A 13,194-nucleotide genomic window follows, 5' to 3' on the forward strand; every position below is an offset into this window, starting at 1 on the left:
TCTAACTTTAAAAAACACTAAAGGTGATTCTGGTTGCAGGATAGATAACAGGTTAGAAAAGAGCAGAGTGGAAACAGGGAAAACAGCAGGCTATACTCTATGATATGTTTAAACTATTTAAATGCTTGTTTGTATATTAAATTTATGGAAAACAGAACAAAATTCTTTTAAATATGATGCAGGATCATATTTTCCCAGACTTACTTGCTCAACCTCTCTATTGAGGGAATCTACTTTTTCTTTTAATCTGTTACCCTCTGCCTCTGCGGTGATAAGTTCCAATTTGAGGGTATTGTTATCTGCCTCTGCTTGACGGGCCTTATTTTCCCAGTTTTCAGCATCTTCATTTGCTTTTCGGAGTTGGTCCATAATTTGCCGGTTCTCAGATTCCTAAAAAGCAAATCTTAGGTATTATTTCTTTATAAAATTTTTAAAAACTCAACATATGATATCAATTAAACACTATTTTTCAGGCCATTAGGAATTTACTTGCCACAAGGCATATCTGTAACATATCCTCAAGGAAGCCAACTCATCCTCTGAAAGGGCACAGGGTTAGATTCTGCCCTGGTCAAGTCACACTCACTATTCTAATAACTTTACTAGTCAAGTTAATCACTCCCATCTTCTGCCCTGGGATAACATGTTCTTACATTTGCTTTTGTCATGGACAGGAAGTAGGAAGAGAATACTTACTTGCCTCCTGTTGCCATGTCTGCTTACTGACTGCCTGCTGGACAGGATGCAGAGCTTGTGCCTTGCTCACCTTTTGCATCTGTGTCTCCTTGCTCCTGACTACTCTTCTGTGTTGTTCCGGCCACTAGCTTCTGACTACTAGCACATTTGATTTGGCATAGTTCCTGTCTAGTCCTGCCTTTCATTCATAAGCCCGACCTTGATTTTCTTGATCATGGACTATTCTGTTATTCACTTTTGCCCACTGTTCTAGTAGCTATTCTAAAATTGCTCAGAAAATATCAAACTTAGGCCAATAAACACTATTTGTAAATATACATTCATGTATATAATGGGCACACAACATAGAACCAGATTTTTAAAGCCTTAAAAATTCTACCATGAGCAAACTGACTGAAATAGTACCTTATTTCTAAAGGAAAAGATTCAGGTTGACACATAATATACTATATTGGAAAAAAAAAATTTTTTTTGAGGTACTGGGATTGAACCCAGGACCTTATATGTGATGGGAAGCCAGCACTCAACCACTGAGCCACACTGGCTTCCCTGCGTTGGTTTTTTGTTTGTTTGTTTTGCTTGTTGTTTGTTTTTGTTTTTTCAGGAGACACTGGGAACTGAAACCAGGACCTACCATGTGGGAGGTGGGCACTTAACCGCTTGAGCCATATCCACTCCCCTGAATATCCAATATAAGACTTTTAAAACATATTTTAGTAGTATGGCATGGATTTTAGTAGTATGGTACATCCAACTCATTCTAAAACATCAGTTATAATTTTCTCTCTTACCTGTTAATAAATAGTGCATTTCCCCAGAAGAAAGCCCAAGCTAAATACAAATGACCAAACTGCAAGAAATAATGTCTCACCCTAAAAGTCTTCCTAATCAGATCTAAGTTTTCACAATTTTGATTACTTAATCACAAGAAAATAGTTCAAATTAAGTTAATATTGCCACCTTGTGGTCTGGCTATACCTTGACTAATGTGAAATATCTTTGTCAAGTCTATTAATCAACAAGTAACACACTAAACTACCTTATTGACTTTCAAGATTCAGATATTCCAAATGTGCCAGTAGGAATCTGATGTGTATTTTCTATTATTTTTCTAAAGATAATTGTGTTCAGAGTATGAACTTGGCTAGGTACCTAGTATAATAGACATAAATACATCTTTACCCTCTTAATTTTCTGTATCATTTATTGTCTATATCATTCACTTAAAATTGCCTTACAGCTTTATAAAGTTAAGTGTGGATGTACTGCCTCCCCCAAAACACCATGGATTCCCTGAAGATAAGAACATTTTTAAATATTAAATTTAGTTTTTTGACTAGGTAATATATGCAGATGGTTCAAAGTTTAAGAGGGGAAAAAGCATTGCCAAAAAAATTCTCTCCTGCCCTCCATCCGCCCAGTGCCCCTCCCTCTTGACAACAAGAAACCATATTTTGCCTGATGCAGGCAAAATTATAAAGAAAGTTAAACTCTTTGGTCTTCTCCAGGCTCTTCTTTTAGGACCTCTCTACCTTAGGGGTACTGCCCCCACTCCTGTACTCCACAGCACCCTCTGGCATCCAAAGGGATCACAGCAATACTTCTACCCCCACCCCACAGACAAAATTCCTTGCTGCCTCAGCTGGAATCCTTTACATTTCTTGCCTGAATTATGGTTACAGACTCTCCTACCTGCATTCCCTCCTTCTGATTTTGTTAACCTTTCTGATATATTCTTTCCCATATCCCCAAAAATCTTTCTAATGGTAAATCTTAAATAACTTCCTTGCTAATGAAAGTTTCCTGACAAAAGGGTTCAAAGAAGGTCCTTCTCCTGCTCCTTATCAACCACCTCTCCACCCCACTCCAACTACAGAGCCTACTTTCCACCCCCTACACCTCTGCTCATGTGGTTCCCGCTGCCTGGAGGCCACTGTGGGTCCTCTCAGGTTTTCATCTCTGTCAGCCCAGCACCCAGCACACTGCTTGTTGGGAAGGAAGGAAAGAAGGGAGGGAAGGAGGAAGGAAGGAAGGGAAGGAGGGAGGGAGGGAGGGAGGGGATGGAAATAAACTCCACAATTCTTGGTTGTCTCTCCCCACCAAAATGGACTCACAGTTCATTCTCTCAGGGGGCCCGGGATCCATCTAACTGTGTTATGAAATGCAATCTCATAAATGAACTCACTCTAGGATGCTAAATGCTGGGAGAAGCTTGATGTGTGATGTCTGAAAATAGAATTCCATAAAATCTAAACATCCAGTCCCTAATGGTGGAATATCAGGTAGTATGACAGGCTAGGGAGAAGCAGCTAAGTGTCTAACATTGGCTGAGAGTTTAACATGTTAAATATTGTTCCAGATAGCCACTTATTTCTCTTTTTTCCTATTCCAGAGTAGATTTAGATGGCTCATTGTGCTAGGTATTTAAATACTACATATCAGTTATTTGGGTTTTCTTTCCACTTACAGTGAAGAGACTCAGAAAAGTTTAGTAGTCTCCTTGGTGCACGTAATTAGTAAGAAGAGAAGCCAAATTTATCTGACTACGAAGCCTCCACCCATTCATGGTATTACATCACAACACCATCTTGATTAACCTTAAAATCAAGAAGGTTAGCCAACTACCTGCTTTGCCTATGTAAAGCTGTGCCTTGCTACCTGAGAGCAAGGATAACAGGTTAGGAGTCCTTAGAATCTCTTGTCTCCAAATCCCTTTACAGTCTTATGCACACTGAAAGTAAACGTTTAAGATATGTTTGTGGAGTGATATAAGTTAAATAGAAGAAGCGAGTTCCTCTTAATGATTTGAGTGGTAGATAAGTAACACTAAGCCTATTATAATAATCAATCCAGCCACACTATTTTAGATAATATTTTTCCTAATGGACTTATCTAACATCCTTGGCCAGGGCTGTTTATTTCAGGGCTGCCACATGCGCACCCACATTTATTTGGAATCATCTGATGTCACACACATGTGCCTAGTCAAATGATTGCTAAGAGAGAAGTGCAGAGGAAAGCCATCTGCTCTCAGGTCCTCAGAAACACATGGTCCCACAACAGGGTGAGCCATTCTAATCTGCTACGCATTCAAATGGAGGCTCTTTTGTCACAGGTTTACGCTGACAACTCCACCATTTTCAAATATAAGAGAGCCCAGGTTGATTCGAGCCCCTCACCCTTCCTCGAGTTAGAGGATGCTGCTTGTCAAGAGTGGAAGAGGAGCAACTAAGAGGGGCAGATTCTTGAGTTACCTGTCTAGACACTGGTGACATTCTAAGTATGTAGCTAATGTAACATCGTCAACACTAAAATATGCTGCATACTAAAGAAATGACATGCTCTCTGCATAATCGATTACTAACTTAATTCTAGTGAAAACTCTTAGGTAAATGCCATGATCATGAGAAAAGAAAAATATATATATACATACTTCAGACTTCAATATATTCTTCAGCTTGTTAACCTCCAAATTAGTATCTTGGACCTTCTGTTTTATGTCATTAAGTTCATTATGTGTATCATTCAATTTTTTGGACAGTGCCTATGAGAAAAAGATAGCTAGATTTGACTTCAAAAAATTCCTATATGTCAAGAATAACATAAATAAATTTTTAATATATGCAAAAATATTATAAATAAGAGTTAATACTTAATATAGAAAGTCTATATAAAAAGAATATGGAAACACAAGAGCCCAAACAGTAAATGGGCAAAGGACACAGAGAATTCACAAAAAAGGGAAAAAGGCGGATAATATTTGGAAAAAAGTCAAACTTTATTAGTAATCAGAGAAATGCCAATTAAAACAATGGCATATTATTTTCTTATCAAATTAGCAAACAGTAGAGCTATTCAGTTTTGGGAAGGAATGAGCATTTTCATATACTATTGGAATAAATGAATTACAGAAAGCAAATTTGTGATCAGCTATCTAATGATATATCAAGAAACATTTCTAAAATGTTCATCAAAATAAGAAAGACAAAAATGTTTGAAAATGTCCATTTTAAAAGTTTAAAAACATTTAAAAAAAGAAACCCCCAGGGAAGCGGATTTGACTCAACTGAGGGCCTCCGCCTACCATACGGGAGGTCCAGGGTTCAAACCCAGGGTCTTCTGACCTGTGTGGTGAGCTGGCCCACGTGCAGTGCTGATGTGCGCAAGGACTGCTGTGCCACGCAGGGGTGTCCCCTGCATAGAGAAGCCCCATGCGCAAGGAGTATGCCCTGCAAGGAGAGTCACCCCACACGAAAAAAGCACAGCTTGCCCAGGAGTGGTATCATACACATGGAGAGTTGATGCAGCAAGATGACACAACAAAAAGAGACAGATTCCCATGCCACCTGACAAGAATGCAAGTGGACATAGAAGAACACACAGCGAATGGACACAGAGAGCAGACAACGGAGCGGGGTGGAGGGGGGAAATAAATAAGTAATAAATCTTTTAAAAAAGAAACCTCCAAAGTTTTTACTCAATCAATTTGAAATGAAATCCAATAAAATCAGTAAAAAATACTATTCATTAAAGCATTATTATAGTGACAGATTAGAAATATATATCACATTAAGTAAATGACACAGTAAATAATAATATACATCTATGAGAAAAGTTTGAAATAAATTTATATATATAATAAACTTTATTTTTTAAGAAATTTTAGATTACAGAAAAGTTACATCAAAAGTATAAGGGATTCCTATGTACCCCGGGCTCTCCCCCTCCCACATCTTCCCCAAATAATAACTTCTTACAAAACAGTGTGGTACATTTGTTACGATTGATGAATTAATGTTGAAGCACTGCTACTAACCAAAATCTATAGTTTACATTGTAGTTTACATTTAATTCTAATGCCCTAAAAATGTCCCCAGTTCCACCTATTCCCTTCCCCACCCCTCAGAACCTCTGGTAACCCCTATCTTTATATCAATGTTTCATGTTCTTCTGTTACTACAATATTAATAAGTTTACTTTGTTGCATTCTTCCCCCCTTATTATTTTTCATTCCTCAGTCTTGAGGATTTGGGGATGGTGATGTCTGCTCTGCCTCAGATTAAGAGGGGGCATAGATCTTATGGGACAGATGGAAGGAACTGTTTTGCTTGCAGTTGCAGATACATGAAATAATTTTTAATAAAAGAAGAAAAAATCAGGGAAAAAACACTAAATAAATCTCTAGTTTCAATTTGTTAAAAATTGTGGTCTCAAGGATGAAATCTTTTAGGATTTCTATTTTGCAAAACTTCTACAATATGGGTTCTTATAACCTGGAGTCCACAAATGGGATCCTTTTTCTACCCCTGGGCCTATGATCCCAAGGCAGGGAGAAAACTACTCTCGAATATATGTTAATTTTTATGACACCAATTTTCTTCTGATTATATATTTTAAAAGTTTATTAAGTTTTAACATGTCAGGAAGTGCTTATGATATTACAAAATATTTACTGAGGATATGCTGGGCACTATGTTAAGTGTTTTATGAGCACACTCTCATTTACTTTCCATTTTTCATAGATTATGAACAAAGGTCCAGAGAGATTAAACTATTTAATAAAAAATTAGAACAAAAACCCATGTGTGAATTACATACTCTGTTCTATTGCCTGCTCACATAGGAAAAAGCAGGCTTAGTAAATGGTATCCCAACTATATTAAAAGGTGTATGCAAAAAATGGGATGAAATTGAAAAATACATTGAAAGTCAGTAAGAAAAATATGTCCATGTTAACAGTGGCTAACTCTGTATGGCAAAAATGAGAGGTTTTTATAAGCCTTCTTACTTAGAAAAACATTCTATAATGAGCTCTTTCATTTGACTAATAAAAACATAGAAACTAAATTTCGATTTTTTCATAAATATACCTATAGCTTATTTGTTCCAACTGTAAATAGAATAATTCTAAAGTTGAATACTCTTCCCTCTTAAATATTTAACACTGTACATCTGAGAATTTCATTTAGAAATTACGTGGCATTCTGTGTTGTAAAGGTATAAAACAATTGTGTTCTTGTGTCTGAGGTTTTCTACAAAATAAAATGAGGACTGTGCCTCAGAACAAATATGCACTTTTTTGGGAATAAAATATAATATGAAAATTATACCTGGTTTTCTTGTTTAGCTTTAGAAAACTGTTCTTGGAGATTATCATTCTCATGAGCCAAGATATCTCTTTCTCTGGCTATTTGACCCAGCTCATCATTTGTTTCATCCAATTGTCTACGCATTCTTGAAATGTCTTGTTCACACATAATTAGGGCTTCAGTAGACTGTCTATTCCACAAATCAAATATTATACATAAGAAGAAACATTTTACTGAAACAGAATAACAAATTCTCACAAGACAGAAGATGGACAGTTAACATGAAAACAACACCTGAAAAGGTTTAAACACATTTAAATTTGCAGGAACAAGTACTGCAGATACAGTGTATTAAAGTTTTCCTCTATTACCAACTAAATATGCTTCAGAGTCAATGATTTGCAAAGTATTTAAAAACTCCTGACACTGCAGTACAGGAAGGCCTCTTCCTACCTCCAGCTGCTATGGCTTAGTCTCCTGGCAAGGTCCTTTTCCACTGCCTTCTTAAAAATTGATGGTTCCCAGGACTCAACCCTTAGGCTTCTTAGTCTTCTCACTGTACCCCTTTCAGACAAATCCTATTCCTATCCATGGCTCCCAATACCATCTATACCGAGATGACTCCTAAATCTATTATCTCCTGGCTAGGCCTCTCCATTAGGCCCCAGACTCATATTTAACTGCTTACTAGACATGTCTAGATAAAGCTTCAAAGGCTCTATAAACTCAAATGGAAATCCCCTTTCTCCTCATATTTTCATCTTGTCCAGTATTCATTCCCAGCCAGAAATCTGGCAATTTCCAAGATTCTGTCCCTCACAAGCACCTCACTCTCCTGTTTCCTCTCAAAATCCCAATCTTTTATCACCTCTTCTGCCTGAGTAATTGTTGTAAAACAAAAATCTGCTCAAAATTGCCCAAAAGATAAAATCAAGACTCATCTGTCCATAATACAGGCCTCTACATGCCTGTTTAACTTCTCTCTTCACATCTCCTCTTGCACCTTGGGTTCCAGCATCCCTTGCCCACTTGTAGTTCAGGACAATCTTGAACATGATCTGGGGTTCATTGACTCATGCTATTCCTCACTCTTCCTACTTGGCAAACACCATCCCCTCTTTTACTCTCCTCGACAGACGTGGGCCTCCATGGAACATTAGAGAGCTATCTTATACTCAACAGTAAACTCTGTTTCTTATTCTTTGTACCTAACATAGCACTTTGCCTCTAATTAGTGCCCAAATAGTTGCTGAATGAATTCTTTACCTTGATGCCTGTTCCATCTCAGCAATGATATTCTTCATGCCTGAAATGGTCTTTTCCTTGAAAAGTAATATAAGCATTAAATTTAAAAATCATCTTAAGTGATTATTTCTGTTAAAACTGAATGAACAAAAAGAATTTTCCTCTCTGCCTTTTGATTTCCATTTGGGTTTAAGTATTTATTCCCTTCTCTTCTTCTCTATACATGTGGGGTATCGTTAGTGGAGTCAGCCAAGGCTGAAATGGGTTTGAATACCTTCATGCCATCAACAGCATCCCCATATCTCCTGTTTTTAAAACTCTCATTGGGCCTGAATAAGTCTATACACAGATACTTAGTGCTAACGTTAGCCCTTAAAAAGTAGTAAAAGTATTCTTCCACTAAATAGCAACTAGATTTCACCTTACCCTGTGAATTTTCAAATCCTTAGTAACCATGTATCAAGATGAAAAATCAAACCTCTCTTTAGAAAGACCAGTTAGCTCTGTGTGTGCATGTGTGTGCATGTGTATTTTATCTTCCTTTATTCATGTGCTCTTCTCTAGGGGTTTTTCAGCTCCATTTTCCCATTCTGGGTTCTGGTAGAACAGCATGAATTCTACATCTGACAGCAATGACTACTGGAGTATTGTTAAAATACCTATTAGAAAAATAGCTTGAAAGTGAAACTTCTTAAAAAATCACAAACCAATGGAGGAAAACCCCAAGTAGAAAAAATTGTTTGAAGTGGAATATTAACAAATATTTTGAGGTATAATTTAATACATTTCTAAATAAATTCTGAAACACAAATTGAATTTCTAGTGCTTCTGAAAGTCACAACTTGGTTTTGTTTGAAATATGGTTTATATTAAGACTTTCCTTTATCAATAGAAGTTCTCCATGAAAGTAAAATTTTCTAGAAACATTGTGCAGTATCTGGAGCAACAAAATTATTGGATAGAACCCAATAATACATCCTCTTCACCTATTTTTTTCTCACTATAACTCTTACCACCATTTCTCAGATTCAAGATCAGTGCCATCATTAACAAGCTAATACTCCTTGTATGACCTTATTCTGTTTGTCCAACCAGGGACAGAGATTCAAAGTGTTAAAATTCAATCTTGACAGAATAGTCATAAATTTACTTAGAAAAAAGCAGCTAATATTTTATGGAAACACTCCTGGCTTTTATCACAAAAAAATTATGAACTCTAATTGGTAGCAAGTAGTAGAACATTTTTTTAAACTATGATCACCATAAAAATTTCACCTTTTAATAATAATATTGACCTTTCCACAGTAATTTACTTCTTTAATCTCCATGTCAGACTATAAAACAGTCCTACCTTCCAATGAAGGCCACCTATAAGTTCAGCTCTGAAATACCACTGTAGGGTACCGCCTCTTTTGACTAACACTATTTTAAAGTTATTTTCTCTTCAGAGAATATGTATACTTTTATAAAATCTTATATAAACACTCTTAATTTTGAAATGAACTTGCAATTCAGTATTCTTTGTGAAGGAAAAGATAATGTTGGTGTAGTTAGCAGAATGAAAGAAATATGATATATTAGATATAGTAGAGAGAAATACTTGAAGAATTTTATGTTTCTAAATGTTAATGTTTTTTAAAGGAACCACATCTAACTATTCAAAAATTGGTTTAACAAGAAGCAAAATTCCACCTGAAAAATAATAAATTTTCAAAAATACTAAGGAATAACTATAAAGTAATGAGTCAGCCTTTCCAACAAATAGATCAAAATTTACTCTCATGCACTTTGAAGACTTCAGTTACGTTCATGATTCCCAGATCTTTTAACTTCAACCCAATTTTCACTCCAAACCTGAAAATCTAAGAGCCTATGACTATTTCACCTATCCCATACTTCAAACACAACATGTCTAATTGTTTTCTCTAAGCCTGTTTTATGTCCTAAGTTTCCTACTTCGTGCGTAAGAATTTACATTTCCTAACAGAAATCACGTTGTCGATTTTTCTCTCGTTAGTACTGCCACTATCCTAATATTATCATTTTTATCCTATCTAATGTCCCTGTCACTATTCTTATTTCCCTACAATCCGACTTTTATATAAGTGCCAGAATATTCGTTCTAAAATAAAGATCCAATTGTAACACTTTACATTATTTAAATGACTGTATTCATGATGACAGAGTTCAAACTCAATATCATATGCATTTTAGAGTTTGTTGCAGATAGATCCCATCTCATCTCTTTGCAATCTATTCTCTGGCCATATTAAGCTATCGGGAAATCTTATGAAAAAATTATCTTATGAAAGCTGCTGGGCTTTCAAGCAAACTGCTCCTCCTGTCAGATTCTCTATGTTCTCTTCTCTGAAATCTTTTCCTGGCTAATTCCTACTCATCTTTCTGGTCAGTCCAGCACACCTGGAAGGCTCCCCAGATCTTCCTCCTCCCATAACCCAGACCCAAGCCTGAATCAGGTGCATCTCTGCCCAACTCCAATAACACATTGCACATTCGCCCTTATGGCATTTACGTATTCTATCATAATAGTATCTTTATTCATCTCTTTCCCTATTATATTACACTCTTTTAGAAACTTACCCTCAGTTTCTAGCACAACACCTAGCATAGCAGACTGTTAAACATTTGTTGTATGAATGACTGGACAGATGATTAAATGAATGAATTAGTTCCCTTAGGAAGGGGAAGATCTTATTCCATTGATGCTGCCTTCGCTTCAGACATTTGTGGAAAACAGTTTGGAATTGTAGTATTCTCACTACTTTGTCATGCTTCACATTTTGATATTTGAATTAGTTATTGTCAGTGAATGTTAATCATAAACTGATGATAGAAAAATCAACTTTAAAATATCAGCTAGTGGATTTGAACACATACTTCCTAAGGCTATCTTAAAATACTTCAAAACCAGATTTTAAAGTTTCAGCTCTCTAGAAAAACTTTGAGAAATCCTATTATTTTATTCAGGTTCAAATTCAAACATTTCTTTTAAGCCACAGTTCTCAAAACATACTTTCATTGCCAAACTTTCTCCAAGGGATGCAATATTCTCAGATTTTTTATCCAAACAGGCTTGTAGACATTCCTTTTCTTTAGCCAGATCATTGAGTGTTGCACCAAGAATGCTGATTTCTTCTCGCTGGGCAATACTTTGCCTTGTAAAATTATCTAAATATGTAATCATAAAGGCACTATTTTAATCAAGATAAAAATTTTTCCAGTTCAAGCAGACTGAAACACTTTTCCTAGTAAGTTCTCCTATATCCAATGACTAAAAATAAGAGTACTGTATCCACAATAAAAATGTTTTGTTGCTAGTGATTACAAACTAAGATGAATCATGAAATTCTGAAAGGCTCATAAATTTAAAAGCATATTAACAGGAAAACTCTATCACAAGTTTCCAAGAGTTATTTGTGTGTTGAGGGAGGAGAGGGATGTACACAAAGTAGGTGGAATATTAAAACCACCTGCCCTAAGTTCTCCCCCTCTCCCTCTAACCTAGAATCACCATTGTATATAAAGCCAGTAATTAACACATCTTAATAAAAGATACGATTAAGTCATCTTCAGAGTCAAATGTCTTCCAATATACCAATTTTTCTAAAATAGTATTACAAAAGTTCCTTACAAAAGCAAAACTCATTCCAGGATGTCTGTTCAATTTGTGAGAACTCAGGCAAGCCAAAGTCAATGTTGAAGGTCTGAATGATTGGTATAGGACGCTGATTTTCAAAGTGTGGTTCCCTGATTAGCACCATCAGCATCACCTGATGCAAATTCTTAGGCCCCACCCCAGACTTCCTGAATCAGAAATTCTGGGAGTGGGCACAGCAATTTATGTTTAACAAGTACCTCCCTCAAGTGAGTTTAATGCACAATGAAGTTTGAGAACCACTGATGGAGAGCTCTATAACGAGTGGTCCATTGGAGCAGACCTCTAGGCTAATCCCTGCCAAAGGCAGTCCAGTTCAGTGTTGAGGGAAGTAATAACATAATGCCATATGTCAAAAGCATAATCTATAAAATACTTGAGAATGCATCATTCTTTTTTCCTTTTCCAGGCAGTAATGGCTTTAAAGTAACCCTCATGTTTTGGGTTTTCTGATATCTGAGTTCATTCTCATTGGCATAAAAAATGTTTTTTTAAAAAGCTCTAGTAACTCCTAGCTTAAAACAAAACCTCCACCTCACATTTCACTCAAGCTACCACCCCACTTTTATGCTACCTTTAATAGATTTTTTCTTCTCTTTACAGTCTCTACTTCCTCACTTCCCATTCATTCCTCTACCTACTCTATTTTCCATCTCCAACACTCTAAACTTTTTTGTCAGTGTTACCAAAAGGGTCCAGTGTGCCAAATCCAATCAACATTTTTTTTGCCACATTTTAATTCACTTCTGAAAAATATCTGACAATTGATTACACCCTCCTTTTAAAAACCCTTTGCACTCTTGACTTTTCTTCCTACTACTTTGGCTTCTTCTTTCTGAGTCCTACATGCTCTTCTCATTCTCTTTATTCTCTATAAATGATTTCATGGTTTTCCAATATTATTTATATGTTGATATATTGCAAATATTTACCTCTAACTTAGATTTCTGAGATCCAAACTTACATATTCAACTGCTTTCCTTATATTTTTACTTGGACTGAAAATATTCAAAAATGAGTTTTTCAGTATTTCCTTTTTATATTTCTCCTTCAATACTTCCTGTCTCAATAAATAGCTCCACCTACCTAGGTATTCATCCCAGGTATTATTTATCTACATAATGGCAAATGCTAAAAATATTTCCTCAGTTTCAAAATAGGCTGTTTTATAGCAATAACCAAAAGTTTACCTTACAGTTACAAGAAAATTATGACCATATTTTCATAGAGATCACTTTTATCTTATAAGAAGCATAAAAAGACTATAAAAATAATTTTCTCTAAAGCCCAAATAATATCATAGATATAGCCAAATATATATATGCTTTCCACCAAAATTAATATATACGTACTGTGTTTCATTACAACTACTAGAGACAGGCCACAGTATTATGTAAAATACTGTAAATTTAAAAGCAATCATCAAAAGTTTACAAAGTGTTGCTGCTTTGTTTAGTTATTTCTTCACTGACAATTCTGAAGTTATAT

At 35.8% G+C, this 13,194-nt stretch overlaps 1 protein-coding gene across 11 annotated transcripts in view; it reads right to left on the reverse strand.

Annotated features, from left to right (window-relative positions):
* Positions 1–13,194, reverse strand: part of TSGA10 (testis specific 10) — a 142,362-nt gene that overhangs the window by 44,107 nt on the left and 85,061 nt on the right. For all 11 annotated transcript variants that reach the window (XR_009181082.2, XM_071208733.1, XM_004474371.5 and 8 more), the window contains 5 exons: positions 11,065–11,219; positions 8,052–8,107; positions 6,807–6,975; positions 4,130–4,240; positions 205–390 (listed from right to left, as the gene is read on the reverse strand). Coding sequence is in view for 10 of the 11 variants with exons in the window: in XM_071208733.1 (XP_071064834.1) it covers positions 205–390; positions 4,130–4,240; positions 6,807–6,975; positions 8,052–8,107; positions 11,065–11,219 (677 nt within the window). In the remaining variant the exon portion in view is untranslated. The remainder of the gene's footprint in view (positions 1–204; positions 391–4,129; positions 4,241–6,806; positions 6,976–8,051; positions 8,108–11,064; positions 11,220–13,194) is intronic.

This window comes from Dasypus novemcinctus, chromosome 17, assembly GCF_030445035.2.
Source record: "Dasypus novemcinctus isolate mDasNov1 chromosome 17, mDasNov1.1.hap2, whole genome shotgun sequence".
Classification (NCBI taxonomy): Eukaryota; Metazoa; Chordata; class Mammalia; order Cingulata; family Dasypodidae; genus Dasypus; species Dasypus novemcinctus.